Here is a 25,978-nt window from a genome sequence, read left to right as displayed (position 1 = left end):
GTTTGGAAAGCTTTCTGTTCTGCATTAAATGCCAATGTCTCGTTAACATCTGGTTTTCATCCGCAGTCTAATGGTCAAACCGAACGTCTCAACCAAGATCTCGAAACCACCCTCCGCTGTTTCACATCCTCCAACCCTTGTGACTGGTCCCAGTTCCTCCCATGGGTGGAGTATGCCCACAACAGCCACGTATCCGCTGCTACAGGTCTGTCCCCTTTCGAGGCTTCCCTCGGCTACCAACCACCCTTACTCTCTTCCGAAGAAAAAAATATTTCTGTCACCTCAGTCCACCACCACATACGTCGCTGTAAGAAGGTATGGAGGACGACCGTACACAATCTCAACCGCACCGCAGAACAGATTAAACGTCTGGCTGATCACAGGAGGATTCCTGCTCCTACTTACACACCCGGTCAACAGGTATGGCTCTCTGCACGTGACATTCCTCTCAAATCTATGACTAGAAAACTCTCTCCCCGCTATATTGGTCCGTTTACCATTGAATCCATAATCAGTCCTTCTGCCGTTCGTCTCCATCTGCCTGCCTCCCTCCGCGTCCATCCCACCTTCCACGTGTCCCAGATTAAGCCCGTCCAGACCAGCACGCTCTGCCCTCCAGCCGAACCCCCTCCACCCCCCCCGTGTTATTGATGGCCATCCGGCCTACACTGTCCACCGGATCGTGGACTCCCGTCGGCGAGGTCGCGGCTGGCAGTACCTCGTCGACTGGGAGGGCTACGGTCCGGAGGAACGTTCGTGGATATCTGGTTCATCTGTCTTAGATCCGTCCCTCATTTCAGACTATCGCTCCTCATTGCCATCTACCTCTTCTAGGCCGCCAGGTGGCGACCATTGAGGGGGGGGGTACTGTTGTGTTCCGGGGCTCTCTGTCCTATTGGTGGGGTTGCCTGCGCGCCGTTCTACATATTACCACCAGAAGGCGACAGGTTTCGGATGGAGCGCGGTGACGTCATTATTTTCCCCAGCTGTTCCCGATCACCTTCATCAGCGGAGCAGTCATAGGAGTGGGCCGTCAGTCCAACGTCGCCTGAGTGTTGTGCCAGTCACGGTTGCCCGAGTTCCCAGACTCACCTCTCTGCTGTTTGCAAATCTCCTCTGGACTCCACGGCTGGCGGCCGTTCCACTCCTCCGTGTCTCCGTTTCACCCGAGCCTACCTGTCCGCTCCCCGCCGCACTCCTCCGCTGTCCCTGGATCCATTAGGGACCGAGACCCCGGACAAACCCAGTTTCTCTCCACAACTCTGCGCCAACAACCACAAGTAAGATCTACCCGTTTTTTCCCCCCGAGAGTTTTCCATTCTCCCACGACCCCTGAACTAACCACCCTGCCTTTTTTTCCTCCCAGTGAACTGTTGCTACCATTACTGTTTATTCCCCTGGACCAGACCACCCCGACTCTCTCTCTTTGATTATTGTGTGATCTTTAATAAATCATTTAAAACTGATTTCACTTCTCCTGTGGTTGTGTTCTGCATTTGGGCTAACATTCAAACCCAACATGACACTTTCAGTTTGGTTCAAATGATCTAAATGTAAATCTAGAGAAAGGGGGGCGTGATCTGAAATTGCTATATTATGATATTTTACTTCACTAGTATAGGGCAATAATTTTGCATCCATCATTAAATAATCAATCTGTGTGTACACATTGTGAACATTTGAGTGAAATGAATAGGCTCTCCCCTGTGGGTTAAAAATCCTCCAGCTATCAAATAAATTAGAGTTATTTAGGTATTCCTTAAGGAAAATACTAGCATTAGAGGTCGGTGCTGTACGTGTTGACGAGCGGTCTAAGTATGGATCTAAAACAAGATTTAGGTCCCCACCAATGATTAGATTAGTCTGCGAAATGTCAGGTATTTGGGCTAAAACATGTTTGTAAAAAAGTGGAGAGTTTATGTTGGGGCCATATATATTAACCAGAGTTACAGGAACAGAGTACAATTCTCCAACTAATATTAAATATGTGCCTTCCCTGTTGGATATGGTTGATTTATGGGTAAAAGGTGTACCTTTTTTGAATAATATTGCCACGCCTCGAGCTCTCACTGCACAAGTAGAATGATAAGCTTGTTCTGTCCACCTGCATCTCAGTTTTATGTGCTCATTCTTATTAAAGTGGGTTTCCTGAAGGAAAATTACATCACTGGACAATGTCTTTAGGGGTGCTAATATCTTACCCCTCTTAACAGGATTATTCAAACCTTTAACATTCCATGTGACCAAGGTAACTTGTCCGCCCTTCTTTGTTTGTGTTGTATTAACCTGCATAACTCAGATTAGAATGAAAAAGAATATAGAAGTCCTCATAAGTGTGAAAGAGATGATTATACATCATATATAAGTCCCATCCCACCCCAAACAAAATGCTTACTGTCTTGCCTATACTAAGAAGAACCTGCAAAGTAAGGCGCGACCCCTTAAGGAAGTTATAAAGAAAAGGATAAACAGAAAAAATGAATTAAGAGTAACACTCACACAACAAAGACACATTAACCTACTCAACTAATAGCTTCCCTTACTACTAGCTTCTAATTAGAAGTTGAAAAAAGCTCTGCAAAAATATAAAATTCAAGCACCAAACTAACATCTGAGCGGCTGAAAAGAAATGATCTGATAAACATGTCAGGTTATGTAAGCTGCCTATTTATAAATATCAGCCCACTTCAAATTGTCAACGAAACTTAAGGCAGCTAATTATGTAACCAAGACGAAGATTCTAAACATTATATAAACATCACAGGACAGTCCAACATTGAGTACTACCAGAATCCAGCCACTCCACATCAGGTGTCCGCCACGGGGTCGCCTGCGTCGCCTCCACCCATACCAAAATGGAGCTCCGCGAACTTCTGGGCTTCCTTCGCGTCTGTAAACATTGTTTCTGTTCCTCTGAAAGTCACTTTCAGCTTTGCAGGATATAAAAGTCCATACCGAACTCCCGGCTTGTCCCGAAGAAGTGCTCTGACACCGTTGAATGCAGCTCTGCGTTTCGCGATCCATCCATCCATCCATCCATCCATTTTCTGGTCACCCTTCGTCCCTAATGGGGTCGGGAGGGTTGCTGGTGCCTATCTCCAGCTACGTTCCGGGCAGGAGGCGGGGTACACCCTGGACAGGTCGCCAGTCTGTCGCAGGCGTTTCGCGATCTCGGGGGTGAAGTCGGGAAAGATGTGGATCTTCTGCCCGCGGTAGGCGAGGTCCCTCTGAGTCATGGCCTTCCGGAGGATCATTGTAACGTCGCGGTAATAATGGAGTCTCGCCACCAACGCCCGAGGAGGTCCTGTGTCTTCTGGACGCCTTCATAGAGCTCTGTGAGCGCGGTCCACCAGCGGTAAGTCATCCAGAGTCAGCACGTCTTTCAGGAGCTGCAAGACGAATCCGTTCAATCCTGCGCCTTTCTCTGCCCCTTCTCTTAACATTGCAATCCGTATATTTTGTCGTCTGGACCTTCCTTCAAGATCCATGTATTTTTCTGTTAGCTGATTCGTTTCTGTGCGTAGACGTTTTATCTCCGACTCTAGCGCGGCTATGGCGTCTGCTGACTGTTAGCCGCTCGTTCTAGTTCAGCAATGGATGCGCCATGTTGGTCGTTTTCAGGACATGAATAGTATTTTGAGTCTCGGTTTTGAGGGCGAGGAGTTCTCTGATCGTGGCGGACACCTCTTCGAGTGTCTATTGCAGGGGTCCCCAAACTTTCTCCTGTGAGGGCCACATAACTTGTCCCTTCTCTGATGGGGGGCCGGGGTCAGTTTGTAACAGAAAAAGTGTGACGATTGTAAGAGTGCTAAACATAAAAATGTATTGTTTTTCAGAAAGCACAATCAAATAACCTTTTCTGGATTTTTCAGAGAACAAAAGTCAGGAAATAACACTATTTATGAAATAAATAATAACCAAATAACACTGGGTTCTCCACATAAAAAAAGGGGTTAGGGTCAATTATATGCATGTATAAAATAGTTACTAACTAGTAGTTAATAATAAATAAAGTTCATTACTAAGGAACATTTATTTTATTGCAAAAGTCCAACTTATCAAATAAAAATGCACATATATGAAGATACTCTAGTATTGTTCAGGGGGCCGGACCAAATGTGGAGGCGGGCCGCATCTGGCCCGCGGGCCGTAGTTTGGGGACCACTGGTCTATTGTCTGACAAATTTCGAACTTGGTGGCTTGTAGTTCTGTGCGGAGAGAGTTTATAGCATCTAGGATGGTGGCATTAGCCATCGGATAGCTACCTTCAGGCGAGTCCGAGGCGGCTGGGCCCGGTTCTTTCGCTTTCTTGTCCTTGTTGGAGTTATGCATTCTCAAATTTGCTTTCATCATGTCCTGGTGCAGTTAAATGAAGTCTAGACTTTCCTTTTTCCCAACCTATTGTAGAATTGTCCAAATGTCAACTTGGTACCAAAAATATTTCTAAATTTGCAGGAGCTCTAGAGAAACGCTGCCTACTTCTCCATTGCTCACTAGTGTCCCCAGTTGTAATAACTGAAACTGTGCATTGACTCTAGATCTATAACTCTAGATCGTTCCTCTTTAGGTCCAAAAATAATAACTTCAGTTTTGTTTCTGTTCAGCTGGAGAAAGTTTTGGCACATCCACACATTTATCTGTTCTAAGCATCTGTTCAGTGATTGGATGGGTTCAGAGTCCCCTGGTGACATTGTAATGTAGAGCTGTGTGTCATCTGCATAGATCTGCTTATATTATTTCCTGTTATAACCTGAGCTAGTGGGAGCATGTAAATATTGAATAAGAGGGGTCCTAGGATTGAACCTTGGGGTATCCAACATATGACCTTTGACATCTTTGATGAAAAGTTTTCAATTGAAACAAAGAAATCCCTGTTTTTTATGTAGGATTCAAACCAGTTGAGTTCTGGACCGGAGAGTCCGACCCAACTCTCCAGTCAATTCAGTAATATGTCATGGTCAACAGTGTCAAAAGCTGCACTGAGGTCCAACAGAACCAGCACTGTGGTTCTCCCACAGTCTGTATTTATATGGATGTCATTGAACACTTTTACGAGGGCGGTCTCTGTGCTGTGGTGAGCACGAAAACCAGACTGGACAGCGTCAAAGCGGTTGGTTATCGTTAGGAAGCTAGTTAATTGTTTACACACAGCTTAACTTTGCTGATGAATGGGAGGTCGGAGATCGGCCTGTAATTCTGCAGTAGTAATTTGTCCAGATTGTTCTTTTTTATAAGTGGTTTGATTACTGCTGTTTTCAAAGCCTGGTGCAAAACGCCTGATGAGAGCGATGAGTTTACTATTTGGATCAGGTCAGTAGCAATAACAGGCAGGATTTTGTTAAAGAAATGTGTGGGTAAAACATCCAGACAGCAGGAACTGGAGCTTAGTTGACTTATAATTTCCTGTAGGGTTTTATAATTAAGTAGTTGGAATTGGGTCAATGTAGTCATAAAAACTACATTCATCTTGTTTACGCAAAAATCAGTCACAAATATCGTTAATATAAGTTAATATTTCCTTGATATTAACTAATAAGTATATAAGTAGCGATTCAACAGACTGCCTTTTGCAAAATATTTGGCTTTGATTTCAGATAACTTTAGTGCAGGGGTCTCAAACTCCAGTCCTCAAGGGCCGCTGTCCTGCAGTTTTTAGATGTGCCACAGGTACAAAAAACGCTGGAATGAAATGACTTAATTACCTCCTCCTTTTGTAGATCAGTTCTCCCAACCTTGCTAATGACCTAATTATTCTATTCAGGTGTGGTGCAGCAGAGGCACATCTAAAAGTTGCAGGACTGCGGCCCTCGAGGACTGGAGTTTGAGACCTCTGCTTTAATGTCTTTAACTGCACAGTTAATTCCCATTAATAAAATTAATGTATCACACATGAAAGTTCACTTCCTTCCCACTTAATGTAAAAAAAAAAACCAAACGCCAGAATATTCCAGGGTTGAAAAAGACAGTGAGCCCTTCCTAGTCCTGGAAACTCCTATAAACTTCGTTAGCTTGGGCTGCCATATTTGGTTTACCCCCGTCCTAATTTCACACAGTTATCCAAATGCTGCTTCTAGTTTAATAATATACTCAAAAGGGGTTAATATTACAGAGAATACATATCCAGTCATGAACCAAGGGGCCAAATTTTCCCAAAAGCATGCATTAAAAACAGAAAAACCTTTCTTCAAAGTGAATCATTCAACATTTAACGGACTTTACTGCTTGCTTGACTTATTCCACTACTTAATTTCTGTTTCTAGCAAAGGGATTTTCTACCGATATTTCAGCAAAACGTCTGCGGTTCTATCAGGACAAAGGGTACAAAACTGTGGAAAAATTCCCTGAGATATAATATACAATTTAAATGGCAAGAAATGTAACTAAAGCTCTGAATTTGAAAGAGGAAAAACCTGTATAATACGTGACGAGTTATCTGTTTTAAAATTATGGCATTTAAAAGTGGAAATAAAATCAGTTAAAGAGGAAAAGATTACACTCAGTTAAAAAAAAAAGTCTAGCCTTAAGACTAAGCCAGCTGACATATTAATCAATCTCTTATCAGTTTAATTAAAGTAAAACCAACATATTTGCATGTATGTTTTGCAGGTCACCAAGATGCAGCTTGTCTCCTTGCTTGGACTGTTTCTCTGGTTGTTTTATATCAGCGATGTGGGGGCAGCGACTTTTAAACTGGCCCTGGTTGGCCCTTGGTCCTGTGACCCTCTGTTCTCCAGAGCAATGCCAGTAGCTGCGGCTAACCTAGCATTATCACGGCTAAGAAGTGACAGCTACATGAGCAGAGGATACTGGTACGATGTGAAGCTGCTCAACGAGGACTGCTCTGTGTCCAAAGGTGTGGCAACCAAATACCGCATAAATGTTTTATTTGCAACTACATGGAAATGTGCAATGGCGTATTAAGGACATCATAAAAAGTGGAGTAAATTTCCACCAAAATATCTCAGAAATGTTTTTTTTTTAAAAAGTCTTCAAAGTCAAAAATTTGCTAGAAAAAAATAGATTAATCTGTGAAATTTTCGAGAGAAAAAAAGTTCAGATTTTTTATAGTTAATTTCAACTTTTCAAACTCAGAAATTTCCATGTGTTTGTTTAAGAACATTTCTGAGATTAATCTACAAATTTCTGAGTTATTTGGCGGAAATTTACTTTTTTTTTTTCTTGTCTTAGTACATTCAGTGTGTGATACCATCTATACCGTATAGATGGTATCACACACCGTTCCTACGGTGAGATACTGAATGAACGGTGCCGCACACTGTAAAAGTAACTTTTTAAGGATGAAATTAAGAACAGTGCAAAACTGAAAATGACTTGACTTTTCTAACCAATGTGAAAATGGCAAGTTATACAAAAAAAGAATGACTTAGTGTTGCTTTGTTTTTATAATTCAGTTAATCTTGTGATGTTTTTAACTCCATCATATTTTAACAAAACCTGTGAAACTTGCCTCCTTTCAGCGTTGGCTGAGTTGGGGGAAATGGAGGGTTATGGTCACGCTTACATCGGACCTTTCAACCCGACCCTCTGCCACGCAGCGTCCTTGTTCACCCAGCACTGGGAGGCAGGGCTTTCTTCTCCAGGTTGTCTGGATGATGACTGGCTGAACCTGCCCCCCGTAACGCCTCCTATTAAGGTCCTCAAAACTGTCCTAAGATTCTTCCGCTGGGCTCACGTTGCAGTCATTTCAGGTGAGGAAGTCATTTGATACCACATAGGTCTGAAGTCATTAAAATGGACTTTGCAAATTGAAGTATACTGTAGTTCACAGTGCCCCAAAAAGCACACAAACATATCATATTCCCCTTATGGATCAAATTATTACGTTTGGATTGATCTGTGCCTATTATGCGCCCTATGTGTTTTCACAGCATGCAGCAGAGATTTCAGGTCAAAAGGGGCGTGGCTTACAACTCCCAGAATTCACAAGTTCAACTATATCTTTACTACCTTCATACAATTCTGTATTTACCCCTCAAAAGTTCACATTATCTGGCCTCTAACTGGGCTGGAATTTTTATTCAGATAATTGTTATATGTTTAATTCTTTTACATTTTTTGGTGGACTATATATATATATATATATATATATATATATATATATATATATATATATATATATATATATATATATACGTATATATATTTTAACACCCTCTTACTTGAAAATGAGGACACTGAACATTAAAATTAAGAGCTTTCTCCCCCCATTCTCAGCCCCAACTGATCTCTGGGACAGCACTGGAGAAGAAGTAGCCTCTGCACTCCGGGCTGTGGGCTTGCCAATTGCTCCTGTGGTTTCTATGGAAACAAACAAAGGCGGGGCTCGGGAGGCGCTGAACGAAATCAGGCAGTCCGACAAAGTCAAAGGTCAGCTCCAAGACTCAAATCTGATCCTAGTATTGGTAAATTAACTTCAGATCTTATTTAAAAATATAACTTTGCTCAACTGTTGAATTCCAATCCAATTCAAGTAATCTCCTCTTCTGAGTGAGACAAGATTTTGTCTCCCAGATTTTAAAACGCAAAATTTTCATGAAAAGATTTGACCAACAAATAGTTTGTTTTCAGCTGTCAATAGATGCATTTGCCTTGATGTGGAGTCCAGTCATCTAATGAAGTTTATTTCCTCTTAAGTGATCATCATGTGTATGAGTTCCATCCTGATTGGTGGAGAGCACCAGAGGGAACTCCTGCTGGAGGCTCTAGAAATGGGGATGATCGCTGATGGTTACGTCTTCATTCCATACGACACCTTGCTGTACGCCATGCCTTACCAGGTGAAACTGTAATGCTCAGAACAAAAGAGGACCCAAAATTTCAGCCAGACAAAAAAAAAAAAAAAGCAATAAATGGCTTATTGAGAATGGGGGTCTGGAACAGGGGACGGCCAGCAACAGGACCGGGAACCACTGAGGATGAGAAACAGGTTAGTGGCTACTAAGTGCGGTGTCAGATGCTCAAAAAGGGAAAGCCACCAACCTTCTCAGAAAGTCATATGAAGCCGAGGTAAGGCCTTGGTTCTTCAGGGAAACTGTCTCCAGGGGCATTGGTAGCAGGGGAAAAACTCAGGTGAAAAACAAAACTCTGATGTCGACAGGCCAGGGCAGGGTCAGAACCAGAGAGACACATACATTTATCTGGGGGTCAGGCTGGAATCCGAGGACCGGGCACAGAACTAGGTGAGGCACGTGAAGGCAATCTTAGACAAATCCAAGGACGAGGCAGAAGTCGAAAGGCAGAAGCAGGGCCGTGTCCAGGAAACAGAAACCAGTAGAGTGTCTGATGTGGGTTAGGCAAGGCAGGGGTATCCAAGAGGCAAAACGTGGTCGAGATCGTGGTCAGGCAGAGAGAAGAATACTGGATATTTACTCACACAAGGTTTTCAAAAATCTGGCACCGTCTGCATGCCTGAGTGCTGCATATACAGTAACTGCTAGTGAACAGGTGGATGGCATGAGCCTGATTGCACCAGTGAGAGCTGAGGATGGAAACAGAGCAGACAGATGGGCCAGAATCATAACAGAAACATCTGTTTAATCCAACACTAATAAACCTAGATGATTTATGATGATGATGATGATAATGATTATTATTATTATTATTATTATTTAACCACGAAAGTCCAATTGAGATTCAAAATCTATTCTTCAAAGTAGTCCTGGCCAACAGGCAGCAGAGGTTATAATGGTTACAAGTAGTTACACAAATAAAATGCCATAAAAACAGTCACAATAAATGTTAATGTTTATTTTCAAAATAAACTGCTGTTGAATTAAGCTACTAAATTAAAAAAAGACTATAGCAACTTTAAAATAAACCTGTTTAACCTTTAGATAATTTGTGAAAATCTTTTTGATTCAAAGTTTTGATAAATAATATCTCTTACTTATTCCATCAGGACACAACATTCCCTCTGCTGACCAACAACACCAAGCTGCAGCATGCCTACAGCGCCGTGCTGACCGTTACCATGGCTTCTGATGAGAGTTTCTATGAGACCTTTCGCCAGGCTCAGATCTCCAGAGAGATCCGCTCCGCTATCTCTGCCACAGAGGTGAAGGAATAATAAAGTGCAACAAAAATATTAGAAAGAAGATGAAGTGATGATGAGCACAATCATTTCAAAAAGACATGGGAGTAAGCAAGACATTTTTCATGACAAAGATGCTGTGGATGTTTTTTTAACTTCAGTTTTGGGGACATTTATCTTAGGGACGCTAAAAGTTTGGACACCCCTGGTATAAGTGCTACTCCATTTAACAGTTGCACTCTTGTTGTGACGCTGTTTCAGTAGAACCCTTTATAATCACTCTCCATAGAAGTGTGTATGTAATCATGTCTTTTTTTGACATTTTAATCCCTTTTTTCCTGATTTTCTTCAAAGGTGTCTCCACTGTTTGGGACCATCTTTAATATGGTCTACTTTGTTGCTAAAGCCGTGGAAGAGCGTCGCCAGGCGGGTGGTGGACACTGGGTGACAGGAAATCAGCTCTTCAGCTCAGATGGAGGGTTTGATTTCCAGGGCTTCAACCAGGTCAGAAACACAAAGAAGTGACTTGTTGTAGTGAATGTTTTCACTGAAGCTTGGACACAGTGCATCAATATAAACTATATCATGTCTCATTAAATATAATACATAATTTTTTATATTGATGGCTGAAGGAAGAACTTTCTGTCCTAGGGAGCGTAAATTCTTCACTTCATGAAAGCAGTGAGAAGAACAACATATGAACATTTTATTCTCAGAATTCCAATATTAACACTTTAATATTGGAGCTGGAGATAGGCACCAGCACCCCTCCTGACCCCACTTAGAGTCAAGGGTGTAAGAAAATGGATGGATGGACTTTCATTTTGAATATGCGAATTTGAATTTATGTCTTCAAACTGTTCAGAGTCTTCACTAAGAACATAAATCTACTTCAGTTCTGTTTAACCATGTTCATGTTTTGTTTCTTAAATAGACAAATTATTCTGTTAAAGAATCATCTGTTTATTTGTCTTTGACAAACCTCTATAACCCCATGTTCTGTTGTCTTCACCACTGACGTCTTCTTCTTTAACAGGTGTTATACGGTGGTAGAGGCGGGTCTGGTCTTCGGGCCAAGTATGTGGTGCTGGACAGCGATGGCGACCACCTTGTGCCGACACATTCACTTGGACCGACACACATCGACGGAACGGTCGGTGGTCTGAGACCTCTGAGCCGGTCCTTCTACTTCCCAGGAGGAAAACCTCCCAAAGCCAGTTTTTGTTGGTTCAGTCCAGAGGAAACTTGCAACGGAGGTAGGGCTAATGACAAAGGGAGGGAAACAGAACATTGAGAATGTTTTTTGTTGGTTCCAAAGGATTACTGTATAAAATCTTTGCTTCTTGTGGAGCTAATGAAGTCACTGTGAGGTATTAGTTGTAAAGCGCCCTCTCTACTATCTGTGATGTAAGCAAATGTCAGACTTTGGTGTCTTTTGTTGATCAGAAGATGTTTCCTACATTTCAGGTGTGGATGCAGTGACAATGTTCTTCCTCTTCCTGCTGCTTTGTGGTCTCACTTCAGCTGCTTTCTTTTGGTTGAGGTACCTACCTACCTACTACCTATCTAAATTTCCTTCTTCAAAATTCCACACACATTTACCCCACTACATTAATATACGTATATGTTTTTTGCAGATTTATTAAAAATAGAAAACCAAGAAACATATTTTCAGAAGTATTCACAGCCTTTGCCATTGAAGCTCAAAACTGAGCTGTGTCCACTGACCATAATGCTTCTCCAGCTAAACTAGAGTCTGCCTGTGGTAAAGTGAGTTCATTGGAGTTGGTTATGGAAAAGCACATTCCGGTCTGTACATGGTCCCACCGCTGGCAGTGCAGCTAAGGACGCAAACATTAAACATGAAATGAAAGGGAAAAATCAACACTAATCTACAAAAATCTCAAAATCTTTTCTTTCCCATATTGTCATTAGAAAACATACACTGCCTGGCCAAAAAAAAAAGTCGCCACCAAAAAATGGTCACACTCTCTAATATTTTGTTGGACCGCCTTTAGCTTTGATTACAGCCCGCATTCGCTGTGGCATTGTTTCAATAAGCTTCTGCAGTGTCACAAGATTTATTTCCATCCAGTGTTGCATTAATCTTTCACCAAGATCTTGTATTGATGATGGGAGAGTCTGACCACTGCGCAAAGCCTCCTCCCGCACATCCCAAAGATTCTCAATGGGGTTAAGGTCTGGACTCTGTGGTGGCCAATCCATGTGTGAAAAAGATGTCTCATGCTCCCTGAACCACTCTTTCACAATGTGAGACCCATGAATCCTGGCATTGTCATCTTGGAATATAAACGTTCCATTTGGGAAGACAAAATCCATTGATGGAATAACCTGGTCATTCAGTATATTCAGGTATTCAGCTGACCTCATTCTTTGGGCACACAATGTTGCTGAACCTAGACCTGACCAACTGCAGCAACCCCAGATCATAGCACTGCCCCCACAGGCTTGTACAGTAGGCACTAGGCATGATGGGTGCATCACTTCACCTGCCTCTCTTCTTACCCTGATGTGCCCATCACTCTGGAACAGGGTAAATCTGGACTCATCAGACCACATGACCCTCTTCCATTCCTCCAGAGTCCAATCTTTATGCTCCCTAGCAAACTGAAGCCTTTTTTTCTGGGTAGCCTTACTGATTAGAGGTTTTCTTATGGCTACACAGCTGTTCAATCCCAACCCCTTGAGTTCCCTTCGCATTGTGCGTGTGGAAATGCTTTTGCGTTCACAATTAAACATACTCCTGAGTTCTGCTGTTGTTTTTCTTCGATTTGATTTGACCAAACGTTTAAGTAATCGCCGATCACGATCATTCAGGATTTTTTTCCGACCACATTTCTTCCTGGAAGACGATGGTTCCCCACCATCCTTCCAGTTTTTAATGATGTGTTGGACAGTTCTTAACCCAATTCTAGTAGTTTCTGCAATCTCCTTAGATGTTTTCTCTGCTTGATGCATGTCAATGATTTGACCCTTCTTAAACAGACTAACGTCTTTTCCACGACCACAGGATGTGTCTTTTGCCATGGTTGTTTAAGAAATGAGGAGTTACTCATTGCATCAGCTGGGGTTAAATAACTTGTTGCCAGCTGAAAGATAATCGCCTATGCAGTACTTATCCAATAGGAGGCTTGTACCTATTTGCTTAGTTAAATCCAGGTGGCGACTTTTTTTTGGGCCAGGCAGTGTATTATGAATTAGCTCTTTAAAGAGAATATAAAAAATAGCAAATCTGATCAAAAACAATAATGCTTTTAATTCTTTGTGTGAAACAGGAAGTACAGGAGAACACCAAACGTCACCAAATTAATCCTGACCCTGGACGACATTGTGTTTATTGACACTCAAGTTAGTAAGAAGGTGAGAAACGTTTAATCTGTTCTGGTTGGAACATTGTTGGAAAGTCGTTGACTGCGTATCTTTGCTTTTTTTTTACTAAAAGTTTGAATGAAATTGCCTAAATATTACAAACTTTCCTATAACTTTATGTTCCCAAATTGTCTGTCAATATGTTTATTACAAGAATTGTCTATTACCGGAGTGCTGTGTTCTGTAAAGATAAAATGGGAATAGCTTAGGGTGTTCTTACCTGTTCTTTTCAGGAACACATGAAAGAAGCATTACATATTCCAGAATCTTCAGTCAGGACAGCATGTTAAAACGACCAGTGCACCTTTTTGATTGTGTTCCAGAATGGACTGATTAATAAACTTTCTTTGTTTGATCTTTACAAGCAAGTTTACTTTTTTTTTTCTCCCTTCCAGAAATTAAATGATGAATCCATCATGAGGAGTCTTTTGGAAATAAAAACTCCCCTCCGCTCGATAGCCAGAAGTTACATCCTGACGTCACCGGAGAGTTCTAACATTGGGATATTGGAGGTACCCGTTTGCATGTGTATGCTCAATGGTGTCGGTGTGTAAAAACCCTGAAAGCTGCAGTATCACATCTGTCTCGTATTCTACTGTCATGATGACAGTTTATATATACGTCATGATGGGTTCCAGTTTCTTAACCCACATGCAGAACACCACCAGGAGAATAGGTAATCAGATAAATAAAGTTTATTTGAACAATATGAAAATGTTGGTGAAAGGGTCTGGTCCTTGGGGAAGGCACACAAGGTCCTAGCACACTGAAGAGCAGCAAGGAAGATAGTTAGTTTGAGGTAATCAGAAAACTGGAACTTCAAGAGAAATTAGACTGGTCTTACTTGATTTGCAGGTTACTTCCACCCAGAAGAGGGGGAAGTGTTGGTTCGTGGTTTCAGTATCTTTGTGAGTGTCCTTAAGGTGATTCAGGTTCCAGAGTGAGGTCTTGACTGAGTAAGTTCTGGGTCAATGATGTGGAGGCTGCGGTGGAGGTCGGACAGGTAAGTTCAGGCGTGGAGGAGAACAAAGGAGTGAGCCAACTGCCAGCTGGGAAATCCAGGAACGGTTTATGGTTAATCTGCAGAGATGAAGAAGGGACTCGGGCAACCAGTGGGTATCTATCCACGGCGTCACGAGGAGGGAAAATCCAAAAGCCAGGTCAAGGGTTTTCACAGGAAAACTTCCGAGGCTTCACGAGGAATCACCAGAGAGAGAGAGAGAGGGAGGCAACAAGAATTGATTACTAGAAGGTCTTCTAAGGAAACTACAGAGAGCTAACTCAGAGGGCTCAGAGTACCATTACTGGCAAACACTCAGGCGACGAGGTGCTGGCAGTCAAATATACTGCATATATACTGTGTATATATATATACATATATATATATATATATATATATAAATTGAAAAGAATACTTTAGTTATTTGCATTTATTACAAATTATTACCTTTACCTATAGGCTTTGTATAGAAATAAATAACTAAATAAGGGTAAATCCTCACTCAAAATATGATTTTAAAAAGCTGCACTTATATATGGAGTGGGTGTTTGTGTTAGCTGTCATACTAATTTTCCTTTAAATGGTTGGTTTGTTTCCAGGGAGACTGGGTTTGGCTGAAGAAGATTCCTGTTGGAAAGACAGCAACACCTGTCAACCAGAGTACCCAGAATCTGTTCAGTCAGGTAACATCACATAAAACATCACACTGATCACACAGTAGATGGATAAGACTGACAAACAGCTAATAAACAAACCTACACACATACACACCCGCACTCGCGCACACACACATGCACATATACACAATCCAAATGGCTAAAGATCATCCACAGCTGAGTTCCTACTGACATGACCTGTCTACTTTAACACAGAGAAAATAAAAAGCTTAACATATACTGTAAGTGCCTAATTGAAATGTATCAGTCAGGTATAAGCAGTTTAAACACAATCAGAGGACCAACTTTGTCAGCTAATGGAGCTGAGAGTCTCAACAGAGAGTCACTGATATGAGGCAGCTGGACTCTCCGATAAGCAGACAAGTCAAAAATAGTTGTTGTTCTCAGTGAAGTACTCATCAACTTATTTCATTTAATTGTATTTCAGTTATTAAAAGTATGATAGCTGTTTCAGCATGAATTTTTCTGCGTTTGTTTCCAGCTGCGGGAGATGCGCCATGAGAACCTGAATCTGTACCTGGGTTTGTTTGTGGATTCAGGGATCCTAGCCCTGGTGGTGGAGCACTGTCCCCGCGGCAGCCTGGCAGACCTGCTGGCTGACAGCGACGTCAGGCTGGACTGGATGTTCAAGTCATCGCTGCTCATGGACCTCATTAAGGTTCTCCTTAGATCACTTCAATACACCTTGAATGTTCTGACACAACTTCCCACTGAGTCGAATTAGAAGTTGTTCAGGCGCTTTGATTCATTTCTCATATCATTGCCTGTTGTATTTGCACAACAGGCAATGATTTTCTCAAAACAATGAGGGCAAAGTGTTAAACCTGGTCTTGGAGTCACTTGCTCAAAATACTTGTCCTGCTCCTCAAAAGCAAGTATTCATGTGACCAGCTGTGTTCAAAGTGTTTCCATTGCAGTTTCGCGAGATCAACCAATTTTAACATCATCCCAGCATCAAAACTTTTTATTCAACAAACTCTTAGCTTAATGCTGTTTACATTAAGCAAATAAATTTATTGTCAACATGTCAAATTGCGCAATTTAATGGTCAGTGGAAACACAGACAAGGACAGTCCGACATTTCATTAGTGAACAGAATAGGTAAATGGCTTGAACGTGTTTTCAATATATTTGTCAGGTCTAAATACCTATTAAACAAACACAGGAAAGACAAGAGAGTTAGATTCTTTGTTTCTCGCGAGGAGAGCAGACAGAGATGTGCTTTCAGTTACAAATCTCCAACCTGCTCTGAAACACATCTGTCTGTTCCTCTCTTTTTATTGCTCTTTAGGAACCCTGCCACACGGGGCGCTGCAACTCTAAAAGGGTGGAAGGGCACATAGTTGCAGCGCTAATGACATTCACTAATCTAGACACATGTTATCTATACTCTAGATCCCTTTTGCTCCAAGCACGGCGTTGAATCGGACACGTTGTATAGCTTCAAAGCAACGGCTTTGTAGCACAAAGAAGCACAGAGCAGAGTTTATTGTCAGGCTTGTAAAACTCTGCTGGGAGCAATTAACACCTCCATTTCTCATAGGAAGTCCTGCAGGGCAACAGGTGACAGCTGCTGAGAGTAGCTGTCACCTCTCTCTTCCAAGGAGGGATTAGGAAGGAATCAGAATTAATTAACATACAGAAACATTATCTAAATGTAACTACAAGGCTACATGATACAACAAATATTTGATAATTACTAATAATACAATTTACCTAACAATATTTAATTCTGGAAATGTTTTCCAATGCAATTCCTGAAATTAACCAAGAGTATACAGGAAGAAAAAAAACAGTAATCTAAGGAACCTAAGTCAAAAGGCGCAAATGAAAGCTAAAAATAAAGAAACCAAACAAGCAAGAATCTTGTAAGGTAAAATCTGGGAAAGTGACAACCAAAGTCCATAACATCAGTCTCCTGCTTCATCCCTTCAGTTCATTGGTAATGCTGCCAAATCCTGAGAAAATAAGGATTCTGAAGACATTAATAAATAAATGTTTGACATATTGTTTCTCTCATTATTGTGGCATTTAGCAAATATAAATAATTCCTTTTTATTCAGTGTATGTAAACTTCTTAACTGTGCATAAATAGAATAAATAAATAAATAGAATAGAATAAATAGAATTTGTATCTCTCGCTCTCCCTACCCAAACTAAGAAACAAACTTCTTGTTTGTTTAGTTATTGATTTCAATCACTTTTTAAGCAAGTCAACTATTTTTCATTCATACTCTGAAACCGACAGATTATCTTGCTCTGTGTGACCAGGCTGCTGTCTTCATGTTCCAGGGAATGAAGTATCTTCATCTGCGAGGGTTGACTCACGGTCGCCTCAAGTCCACAAATTGCTTAGTGGACGGCCGATTTGTGTTGAAAATCACAGACTACGGTCTACCCATGATCCTTCAGTCTCAAGGTGTCAGTCTGTCTGACGATCCACAAGGTAAAATAGAATTACCAGAATTACACTTTACCTCCTAAATATTTGACAATTGGACCAGTTACTTAACTATGCATAAATGAAATGGGAGTAATGTACTTGTTTTTCACGATCATTTATATATATATAAATGATAGTGAATGACCTGCATATAAATGATCGTATATATGATCATTTATATATATATAAATGATCATGAAACAGTACTTCCATTTGGAGGATTTTTTTAATATGGTTCTTATAAGTGGTTGAGATACACACAAAGGTCAGTTTACAAACCTTGCACACACACTCACAGCTCAGAAAGTGGAATATAATCTAGCAATCATGCTGCTGTAATACTGACTGTAGATTTGCAGCCATTATTCAAACAAAAGCAAAATATTTCTAGTGAAAGAGCTGCAAAAGTACCAAAGTAAAAGTTGAAATTCCACAATCTCATCAAATATGAACATGAATGTAGTTATAATGGATACAAGGACAAAGTGTTTTTTTTTATTATATTGCTGCTTTATTTGTGTTTTCTGGAGAGTCAGTGTGTTAATGTTTTGCATGCTGTCAGTTTGGAAGCTGTTCTTTTGTCAGGTCTTTCTGGCTGTTTTTAGGTCTGAACTGTCATGAATTGGCAGTGTGAGGTGGTGAGGCAAACGCAGCAGACTCAGGATATGATGAGAAATGGTGTTTTAATAAAGTAAATCCAGAAACAACACAGTCCAAAACAGTCCCAAAGCCGGGCAGCACGGCCGAGCTGAAGCCAGGGCTCGACGCCGGTAGCAACCGGTAAACGAGGGACGAAAAATAGACTGGGCACACAGGAACGGAACGACAAACGCCAAGGGCGGCAAGTAACGACAAGGACCCAACAAAGAACAGACACACAGGTGGAGTTAAATACACAGGGGGTAATCAAGGAACGAGAAACACCTGGGAGTAATCGAGGGGAGAACAGGACAACACGGCGACACAGAGACACAGAAAACTCTAAATAAACACACAGAAAACACAGAACATGACATGAACCAACAGTGACGTGGCAGATGTTATGTTATGAATGTGATGATGAAGCATCATGAATGTTAAACTTGTCTGTGGGGGCCATGTTTATGAGCACCGGATTAATTAACTAGTGGTGTTAAGAGTTTGGGGAATGTGTTAAATAGTTGATTAAAGAGAAAAATGTGAAATTCTGGTAAAAAAAATTCTTTGTGGACTTATTGGATTTATTTTTGCTATTATTATTTATAATCTTGCACTGACTATCAGCCGTATGAGTTCATTTGGATTACAGTGAGTTGAAGAGAAGAAACTGAACTAAAGAAATTATTTGTTTTTTTTATTTTGATTAACAGCTCTTTAATACAAACTAATACAAATTAGCTGACTCGTACTAAGATTAAACTAAATTACACACAATGGTGGAAAAATGAATAATAGAAAAATAATTCTGAAAAAAGTTTGAATTAATTTTAGGGTCATCTATAGTCTGGTAATCAAACCAGACCAGTAAAACATGTTGTAGTCAAGAAAATAGAAGAGTTTTAAGACTACCTTCAGACTTTCAGCTGGGACCAGAAGTGGATTAGTTAGCAGATTAGCACAGAGTTCACTGACTTTTCTTCTTTAATTTCTGTTGGAAGTTCAGTTCCTCCAAGTAAGGGTCGTTTACTTCATGGCAAGTTGCGTCCGCTCATTGCTCAGTCGCTGACAAAGCCACTGGATTGACTGACAGGAAGAGAGGATGAGAACATCTGGCTTCCTCATCATGTAGTTGCCCCTTTGTTTATATATTCATAATTTTCTTAGTTTTTGAGAAGTGGTTTAAGAAACTGATTGCCAGTCTAAACTCTTACTGCTGTTCACAGCAAAGTGTGTAAATATGACATTAGCCAAGCTTTTTATTTTATATATATATACTGCTCAAAAAAATAAAGGGAACACTTTAAGTGTTAAACACCTGTTTAAGTGTTCCCTTTATTTTTTTGAGCAGTGTATATATATAGTACATTTCTTCTTAGATCTTCTGTGGACAGCTCCTGAACTTCTGAGGAATTCAGAACAAGCCGGTTCTTTTGCCGGAGATGTCTTTAGTTTTTCCATCATCATACAGGAAGTGATCTCACGGACACTTCCCTACGCCATGATGGACATGCCTGCTCAGGGTAAGAATGCTCTTCCTGTCTACACACCTGTTGATCTGACAAACCCCAGTCCCAGCAAATGTTTGTGTGTCTAATTATCCCATCTTCTCTCTCTCTGCCTGTGGAACTGTCAGAGATTGTGGAGCGTCTGAAGAAGCCCCCTCCTCTTTGTAGGCCTCTTGTTTCAGTGGATGAAGCTCCTGCTGAGTGTCTCAATCTGATGAATGAATGTTGGAACGAAGATCCGAGCAAGCGACCCAACTTTGACGAAATTTTTAAGCAGGTGAGATGATCCTTGTTTGGGGAGCTTACGATCTCAGTACATCTTCACCTTCATTCAGTTCAATTTATTGTATCTAAAATCCTCATAGTCTCTAGATCAGGGGTGGGCACTCCTGGTCCTCGAGGGCCGGTGTCCTGCAACTCGTAGATGTCTCCCTGGTCCAACACACCTGAATCCAACAGCTGAATCTCCTCCTAAGTGCAGTCAAGTTCTCCAGAGTCCTGTTAACGACCTCATTATTTGACTCAGGTGTGTTGAAGTAGAGATGCATCTAAAAGTTGCAGGACACCGGCCCTCGAGGACCAGGAGTGCCCACCCCTGCTCTAGATTTATTTTAAAGGGGCAGTGTTATGTGTTTTCACAACCACATAGTGCCATTTTATAGCTCAGTCAAGTAACTATGTTCACTTGTAACTATGTCCAACTATGTTTACTTCAGATGTTATAAAAGTGCTACCCATACCAGATATGACTTAAAATAAATTTTACTTTGTACTTTGCTTAATGCCTTGAAATTGGGCCTCTGTCTCTTTAAAAACTACTGCTCTTTCTGTAACTCCGCCTTCAGGAAGTCATCCCAACATGGCTCCTCTTTTAACCCTTTAACAATGTTCAACGTTTGTCTTCACTTATTTGTTTCTTAAAACCTTTGTAGCTGAAGTAACCATTAAATAATTTCCTAAAATACTTATATAAATAGCATTTAGAAAAATTTTATGGACAAGATACATCTTTAAATAACCCCAAATCCCAATTAAAAAGGCTCCTTAAAAATGTACAGCTGGGACAGTATGCAACCTTCTATGTGTCAATGGTTGTTTGTTTTTAGTTCCGGGGCATCAGCAGAGGGAAGAAGGCTAATATCATTGACTCCATGCTGCGGATGCTGGAGCAGTACAGCTCCAACCTGGAGGATCTGATCAGGGAGCGAACAGATGAGCTGGAGGTTGAGAGGACCAAAACGGATAAGTTAATTGGACAGCTTTTACCAAAGTAAGACTGGGTTCATGAGAAATATTAACACACACATGTAGAACATGCTGACTTTTGGAACAATGAATATGACAGGCCTGAGTGACGTTTGCCTTCCCACCAAAACTGATGTCAAATGGTGCCGATATCATTTTAAAGATATTAATAAATTCATGCTTATAATATTTCAGCTGTATTATTATTATTGTTTTTATTGTATTATATTTTATTATTACTTTTTTTTCAGCAATGTGGGGATGAATGGAGAGGGGGTGAAAAAGACCACATTTGCTGTTATTCCTGTAATCAATAATCTGTTTTTGCTGGATGATTAAAAATAATTTTTAAAAAAATTAATAAATGTTTCCAGAGGTCATAAAAGGTCAACCAGCAGCCCCCCGACTCCCTCATCTTCAGATAAGACAAAACCTGACTATGTTTGTCCTGCAAGTCTTTTCATTTGTGCTGCTTTTGCTTTGAAGATATTAAGGAAAGTTGAAAGGTCAATAGGTCAACCAACTAAACATCAGTAGGATGTTTAGCAAATGAGCTAAACCTTTTTTTTTTAGTCAGATGTCATCTGGATTTATACTCTTTATCCTTTACGCTTGTGAAATGAAATTACAATATTTCATTCATATTACTCTTTCCATATGCCACTCCAATGAAAGTAGATTTCTTTGTAGAGTCTGTTCCTGTCGTAAGCATATGTTGACATGTTAACCCGTGTATCACTGGATTTTTCAGATCTGTGGCTCAGGCCTTGAAGAAGGGGAAGCCTGTCCAGCCTGAACACTACTCAGACTGCACACTTTACTTCAGCGACATCGTCGGATTTACAACCATCTCAGCTCTAAGTGAACCCATTGAGGTGAAAACGGCTGAAGTAACAGCTAGTTTTGACAATTTTGACTGTTTAATACTGAAATTGTGTTTTTGTAGGTGGTCGACTTGCTTAATGACCTTTACACCATGTTTGATGCCATCATTGCTACTCATGATGTCTACAAAGTAAGCATCTAATTCTATTCACTCATCACACCAGACAGGATTTGGCAGAGTAAATCTCCCTTTGAAAAGACCAAGAGGATTGTTAACCTAAATAACTAACTAAATGTGATGATGTGTTTATGTTCAGGTGGAGACTATTGGGGACGCTTACATGGTGGCTTCAGGTGTTCCTAATAGAAATGGGAATCGGCACGCAGCTGAAGTGTCAAACATGTCGCTTGACATCCTTCATTCAATAGGAGCATTTAAGATCAAACATATGCCTGAAATCAAAGTGAAAATACGCATTGGACTGCACTCCGGTACAGTATCACCTTTTAAACTTAATAATCTGTTCCAACCGCTTTTATTTAAAGGGGCAGTGTTATTTAAAGTTGACTTTTTTGAGCTTTACATCATATTATAAAGTTATTGCCTCCTCAAAAACATACCTGGAGTGTTACTTTGATTCTTTGATGCATGTTTGAGAAATCCTTTAATCTCCATGGCAACCATTTAGTCTAACGCCGCCTTTGAGGACAAAGCTCTTCCCCTAAGCTGCAGTTTCCAAACTCCCCCTCACAGAGCAGGCCTTCCCTCACTACTCCCCACTCAGCTCCTTCAGACTAGCAGCAGCAATTAGCAAACACCTGGTCATCAGCTGAGTTCATTATATTAGCTACTTCTCAAAGTAACCCTGGTAAAAACATTGTTAGAGGGTTAACAGAGGAGCCATGTTGTGATCATTTCCTGAAGGCGATCTTTCGAAAAGAGCAGGAGTTTTTAAAGAGACAGAAAGCCCAATTTCAAGGCATTAAATTGCAAAGTCAAATTTATTTTAAGTCGTACTTGATATATACACATTTTTATTAACAACTGAAATTTACATGGTTATTTGACTGTGCTATAAAATGGCACCAAGTGCCTGAAAAGGACATTATACTGTCCCTTTAAAGCCACCCTGTATAAGTAAGCTTTAAATTCTCAAACTTTACCTTCATGCTATAACGTACTTTATGTGAGAGACCATAATGAAAAACAAGAATGAAGTATTTGTCAAGCAGCCTCTCTCATGTTGGATGTGTTCAGGACCAGTGGTTGCAGGTGTGGTGGGACTGACCATGCCCAGGTACTGTCTGTTTGGAGACACGGTGACCACAGCCTCCCACATGGAGGCCAGCGGCCTGCGTAAGTATGAACAAAAACATGGAACAACAACAATCGAAAAGATTTTATAATTATATTATCTTTCCTTTCCTGATCATTTAGAATACAATAAAACTTTGTTGTTAATATTTCCCAAACAAGGAAATAAAGATACAGATTTTGTTTTGGTTGATTTACAGATTACAGATTTACAGTTTGCATGTTCTCCCTGTGCATGCGTGGGTTCTCTCCGGGTACTCCGGCTTCCTCCCACAGTCCAAAAAACATGACTGTCAGGTTAATTGGTTTCTCTAAATTCTCCCTAGGTGTGTGTGTGTGCATGGTTGTTTGTCCTGTATGTCTCTGTGTTGCCCTGCGACAGACTGGCGACCTGTCCAGGGTGTACCCCGCCTCTCGCCTGGAACGTAGCTGGAGATGGGCACCAGCAACCCTCCCGACCCCATTAGGGACAAGGGTGAACAGAAAATGGATGGATGGATGATTTACAGATTTCTTCAATATGACAAACTGAATGAATTCCTGCACACGCATCAATTATTAACTGTATCTTATTGATCTATTCTCAGTAGACTATATTTTTTATATAGTTTTTACATTACAGCAAAATGAAACATTATATATGATCAGTTCTCCACTCACTCATTAATGACGTTGTGGATGCTACAGTCTCTCCTACATGCGTTTCTTGACAGACAGAAATATTAATTTCTAACCAAAATTTCTACAGATTGTCCTAATTCAGATTTGAGATTTAGCACTACCTCAAAATCACAATGCAGACCTAAAATTCAGTCGCTCAGCTCACAAAAAAAATATTTAAAGTAATGTCAGTGCAGTTTAATTAATAAATCTATTTCTATATTGTGGTGGTTGGAAAGAAACTTCCAGAAAACCTCTTTGACCTGCATTTCAGTCTGCTCTCAAGCTGCGTTTCCATTAGCCGTAAAACTGAGCAAATTGAAATTACGAAAATAAATCTGCTTAATGGAAACACCAATTTAAAAAAACAAAACAAAAAAACTCCCATTTTGTGCTAAAATGTTTTTGCACTAGATTAAGGTGTTTTTTGGCTGTATCAGAATAGATGTATTTTGCAGAACTGCAATGGAAACACTTTCTCACATCACACGAGTTACATGATCAACAGCTAGACGTTACTACTGACAAAAACGATGAAGAAGACGACAGGAAGTGTTAGGAGGACGATGGTTTGTTTTTGTTTTTTCGAGCAGCTGGCTCCACCAGAGCTCTCACTGCTTCACACAGTTCAGAAAAGGTTGTGTGTCATTCCAAAGTACTAAATCCATAGCTCTTTTGAATTATGAATATAACTGTTTCCATCCATCGCTGCTGTTTCTTAATGATTTATTGCTTGAACTGGCTCATTCATATGTGATTTTAATTTCATTTCTTGTTTAATGGAAATGCCACCATTGCAAAATTGTGTTTTTTCGACATTAGCAGAACATGGACAAAGATTTGCTCACATTGTAATGAAAACGCAGCTTCAGATGGAACCTTCTCAGTCTCCTCTTATATCTTGTCTAGCACAGGATATTCCTGGTAATTCATGTGATGAAGGATCTCTTCATCACATGAATTACCAGGAATATCCTGGTAATATCTGGACGTCCAGCCCCTCTCTGCCAGCCAGCGAGGAAGGCTTCCAGCCAATGCCCTCCATTACCATCTGGCCTCCAGACGACCAGCACCTCCCCACAACCAACACCTGCATCTCACGTCTCTACGTGCCACTATATTCTTCTAAACAGATCCTTAAACAAAAACTCCTGCTAGCAATTAAAACCAAGAATTTTGGTTGTGTGTAGAGGTTTGACTGAAAGCTGGAATAAAAAAAAAGAGGAAAAAAGGTTGTTGTGTAATATTTACCTAGTTCCATTTTTGTAGATTTTTTGTAGACCAGGATATTCCTGGTAATTCATGTGATGAAGGATCTCTTCATCACATGAATTACCAGGAATATCCTGTGCTGGATGCCCCTCTACTTGCTGACGTAGAGTGTGTTGAACGTGATTGTTTCCTAATGAAGGCGATCACCAGTTGCTTAGACTGGTCCATATTCAGAAGCAGATTTTTGTTGCTACACCACTCTGTGAAAACCTCCACCACTTGTTATCCTTCTCATTGATATGGAACAGTTTAGTCTTGGCTATAATTGTCGAGGTCATAATGTTTCTGTTGGATTGCCTGTCCTGTTTTGCTGCCAGAGGCAGTTTCTGAATACTAAGCCTGCCATTTGTGGCAAAATCCAGCATACCAAGCTCTATCACTTAATTTTATCTGAAACAACGCTTAACACAACTTGCTTAATACTTGTGGGGTTTTTTTTCAGCTTACAGGATCCACATCAGCCTTAGTACTGTCAAGGTTCTGACCAGTCTGAAAGTGGGATATCTCATCGACACCAGAAAGGCACAGGTATACCGGCCTGCTTAGATATTTGCTTTGACAAAAGTTGGATTTAATGAATTCTTTTGAAGGAGTCTGCTGTTTGCCCAGCAATGCAGTGATTTCCTTGTACGCTCCTGTGTTTTTTAAGGTAAAGGGGACAGAGGACACATACTGGCTGATGGGTCGAGAGGGTTTCAACAAACCTCTTCCTCTTCCCCCTGATCTTGCTGGAGGGTAAGAACACCACATACGAACCATAACTTGAAGTATATCTGCTGAATTGAAAATAAAAAAAAATAAAAAAAACTGATAGATCCATTTCTAATCTTAGTCATGAACATAATTTTTTAAATCACATTGACTCTTTCCGACTTATACTTATTATAATTAGTTACTAGGCAATATTATTAAGAATGCTACTGGTAATTATAACAATTTTAATGAAAACAAATGTA

General features: G+C 40.6%; 2 protein-coding genes across 6 annotated transcripts in view; one reads left to right on the top strand and one right to left on the bottom strand.

Annotated features, from left to right (window-relative positions):
* Window positions 1-691: 691 nt before the first annotated feature.
* LOC102238353 (retinal guanylyl cyclase 2-like) overlaps window positions 692-25,978 on the top strand; it is a 26,558-nt gene continuing 1,271 nt past the window's right edge. Inside the window, exons 1-23 of one of the 3 annotated variants that reach the window (XM_023346361.1) lie at window positions 692-1,280; window positions 6,607-6,853; window positions 7,479-7,709; window positions 8,236-8,388; window positions 8,656-8,798; window positions 9,920-10,075; window positions 10,406-10,555; window positions 11,088-11,307; window positions 11,519-11,594; window positions 13,348-13,432; window positions 13,837-13,953; window positions 15,041-15,124; window positions 15,600-15,776; window positions 17,390-17,564; window positions 19,577-19,720; window positions 19,834-19,982; window positions 20,812-20,975; window positions 21,702-21,825; window positions 21,897-21,965; window positions 22,093-22,267; window positions 23,034-23,132; window positions 25,465-25,550; window positions 25,672-25,757. In XM_023346361.1, the coding sequence (XP_023202129.1) occupies window positions 6,616-6,853; window positions 7,479-7,709; window positions 8,236-8,388; window positions 8,656-8,798; window positions 9,920-10,075; window positions 10,406-10,555; window positions 11,088-11,307; window positions 11,519-11,594; window positions 13,348-13,432; window positions 13,837-13,953; window positions 15,041-15,124; window positions 15,600-15,776; window positions 17,390-17,564; window positions 19,577-19,720; window positions 19,834-19,982; window positions 20,812-20,975; window positions 21,702-21,825; window positions 21,897-21,965; window positions 22,093-22,267; window positions 23,034-23,132; window positions 25,465-25,550; window positions 25,672-25,757 (3,101 nt within the window). In that variant the 5' untranslated portion in view covers window positions 692-1,280; window positions 6,607-6,615. Of the gene's footprint in view, window positions 1,281-3,126; window positions 3,356-6,606; window positions 6,854-7,478; window positions 7,710-8,235; window positions 8,389-8,655; window positions 8,799-9,919; window positions 10,076-10,405; window positions 10,556-11,087; window positions 11,308-11,518; window positions 11,595-13,347; window positions 13,433-13,836; window positions 13,954-15,040; window positions 15,125-15,599; window positions 15,777-17,389; window positions 17,565-19,576; window positions 19,721-19,833; window positions 19,983-20,811; window positions 20,976-21,701; window positions 21,826-21,896; window positions 21,966-22,092; window positions 22,268-23,033; window positions 23,133-25,464; window positions 25,551-25,671; window positions 25,758-25,978 lie in introns of those variants that run through there. The other 2 variants (XM_023346369.1, XM_023346354.1) reach the window with 2 other exon arrangements.
* The window catches only part of deaf1 (DEAF1, transcription factor), a 24,254-nt gene continuing 12,433 nt past the window's right edge, over window positions 14,158-25,978 (bottom strand). The window contains exons 15-17 of one of the 3 annotated variants that reach the window (XR_002753847.1): window positions 25,727-25,795; window positions 14,286-14,632; window positions 14,158-14,207 (exon numbers count right to left, since the gene is read on the bottom strand). The gene's annotated coding sequence lies outside the window, so the exon portion shown is untranslated. Of the gene's footprint in view, window positions 14,208-14,285; window positions 14,633-25,703; window positions 25,799-25,978 lie in introns of those variants that run through there. The other 2 variants (XR_002753846.1, XR_002753848.1) reach the window with 2 other exon arrangements.

The sequence above is a fragment of the Xiphophorus maculatus genome, chromosome 2, assembly GCF_002775205.1.
Source record: "Xiphophorus maculatus strain JP 163 A chromosome 2, X_maculatus-5.0-male, whole genome shotgun sequence".
Lineage (NCBI taxonomy): Eukaryota > Metazoa > Chordata > Actinopteri > Cyprinodontiformes > Poeciliidae > Xiphophorus > Xiphophorus maculatus.
Note: the sequence above shows the minus strand (reverse complement) of the source record. Positions and strands in the feature narration are given on the sequence as shown.